The following is a 1,861-nucleotide window of genomic DNA, read 5'->3' on the forward strand; positions in this document are numbered from 1 at the left end:
AAATACTCATAACTCGCGTTAAAATTAAAATATACTAAAAATGCATATGAGGTTGCCTAGATAATAATCTTATCTTTAGATTTTATAAGAGGTCAATTCACTCTAATTTTTAAATTAACACAGCTACACGTGTTCTACTGAGCGTAAAATTTGCCATGTCACGCACTTGTCACATATATTTTTTCATATATTTTTCGGTAAGTAAACCACAAATTACCTATTATTTTCAATTCAATTAAATTGATGTACCAATTGAGTCCACGTCTGTGGGCAAATATAAACTTATTAAGTTCGAATATTTGCTACTATTTTTGAAATATTTAAACATAATAATGTGGTAAATCAATAACATACCTATTAAGAATATATTATGAACTATCGGCTACCTCAGATTCAAAATATAGGTAGGTATTGTAATATATATAGTATATATTATATATTATATATAGGCAGTGGCGTATCCAGAATTTTTTTTTTTAGGGGGGGGGGGGTTAATAAAAGTGTAACATATAAAATTGTATGTTTTTATTATAATTAATTATTATACATTAAATATTTTATAAGTGTACCTATAACTATTTTACTACGCTGATTATAAAAAGTGTTGAAATATGTAAGTTATATTATTTTTTTTAAACTAAATTTATATTCAATTTTCGTTTCGATTTTTTAGCAAGTTCATCTAGAACATCATTAATATCCACGTTAATATCATGATGAATATTAAGTAAGGCTAAACCATTTAAACGTATTTGTCCAGAAGAATTTCTCAAATAAGTTTTCAAACGACGGAGTGTTGAAAACGATCGTTCTCCCGTGGCAATAGATACTGGAAGTGTAATGAATATTTGAAGAAGCTTAGATATTATTGGATAAACATCTGGACAGGTTTGGAAGTATACTTCAATAGCATTTTTGTTCTTGAGTTCAGAAGATGTTAAAGTTGAATATTTAGTGTACCACAAATCTAATTCTCCGTTTAATAAATTATCATTTAGATTTGAATCGGTGTATTCATCAACTATATTTTGATATGTTTCTACTAATTGTTTGAATTTACCTTTAATCTCTTCAGATATTTTCATTTCTATCTTGGGTAAAATACAATCAAAATTATTCAAGACAATCTTGTGTAATATGTCGACGGTAAGAAAATTTCATTATTTTGAATAACGTTGTCGTCAAGTTTTAGTTTTTTAATAGCTTGCGAAGATGTTGAGGCAGTAGAGCTGAGGTATTTCAAAATGTTATTCTTTGATTCTTTACTCATTTTATGTGCGGTAATAAATAAATTATAAGAAGCTAATACAAATCGAAAGCACAGCACAACAGTTGTTCCGCGTTCAGTGTAAACACTACAGAGTACAGACTGACTGCGCAAATATTTCAATACGGGCAATTGTTATGAAAAAAGCTATCGAAGTATTCGAAAATGCACTAAGGTTTAAGAATGTAAAAATACATTGGGAATTATAATTTGTAAGATATCGATATCGCAATCGCAGAAGCCGCTAATCGGTTTTAATATTATGTTATCTGTATTCTGTATCATACTATCATGTAGGTACTCATATATTTCGCGGGGGTTATGCGAAAGCAATTCCCGCGACGTCGTCGGTTATAAACTGGAAAAAAAAAAAAAAGGTACTTATGTAATTCAGATTTTGCTAATTATAAGTCAGTTTTATACGTGAGTTATCTTGAAGTTATCTTAAAAGTTACAAGAATCTAAAAGTGATTATATTTTGACGTGTAATGGTGACTGCTGGGTGTCGAGTGCTGTGTCGGTCGATCATTAAATTAATGAAATATTGAACAATTTTCGGGGGGGGGGTGGTAAGGCCACCTTTCTGGAGTAATT

The 1,861-nt window shown here is 29.6% G+C and overlaps 1 protein-coding gene across 1 annotated transcript; it reads right to left on the reverse strand.

Annotated features, from left to right (window-relative positions):
- Positions 1-231: 231 nt before the first annotated feature.
- LOC103307925 (52 kDa repressor of the inhibitor of the protein kinase-like) lies at positions 232-1,085 on the reverse strand. Its single transcript, XM_008180431.1, has 2 exons — positions 639-1,085; positions 232-264 (listed from the first exon to the last, which is right to left on the reverse strand). Exons 1-2 carry the CDS (start codon positions 1,083-1,085, stop codon positions 232-234), a joined length of 480 nt encoding a protein of 159 aa, XP_008178653.1.
- Between the last annotated feature and the right edge of the window lie 776 nt (positions 1,086-1,861).

Source organism: Acyrthosiphon pisum, chromosome X (genome assembly GCF_005508785.2).
Source record: "Acyrthosiphon pisum isolate AL4f chromosome X, pea_aphid_22Mar2018_4r6ur, whole genome shotgun sequence".
NCBI classification, from domain to species: domain Eukaryota; kingdom Metazoa; phylum Arthropoda; class Insecta; order Hemiptera; family Aphididae; genus Acyrthosiphon; species Acyrthosiphon pisum.

What these genes read in the sequence shown, in the direction of transcription:
- LOC103307925 (XM_008180431.1), bottom strand. Translation starts at nt 1,085, where the DNA reads ATGAAAATATCTGAAGAGATTAAAGGTAAATTCAAACAATTAGTAGAA. An exon ending in GAAAATTGAATATAAATTTA is followed by an intron (nt 265 to 638) that starts GTTTAAAAAAAA and finishes ATTTGCCCACAG; the next exon opens with ACGTGGACTCAATTGGTACA.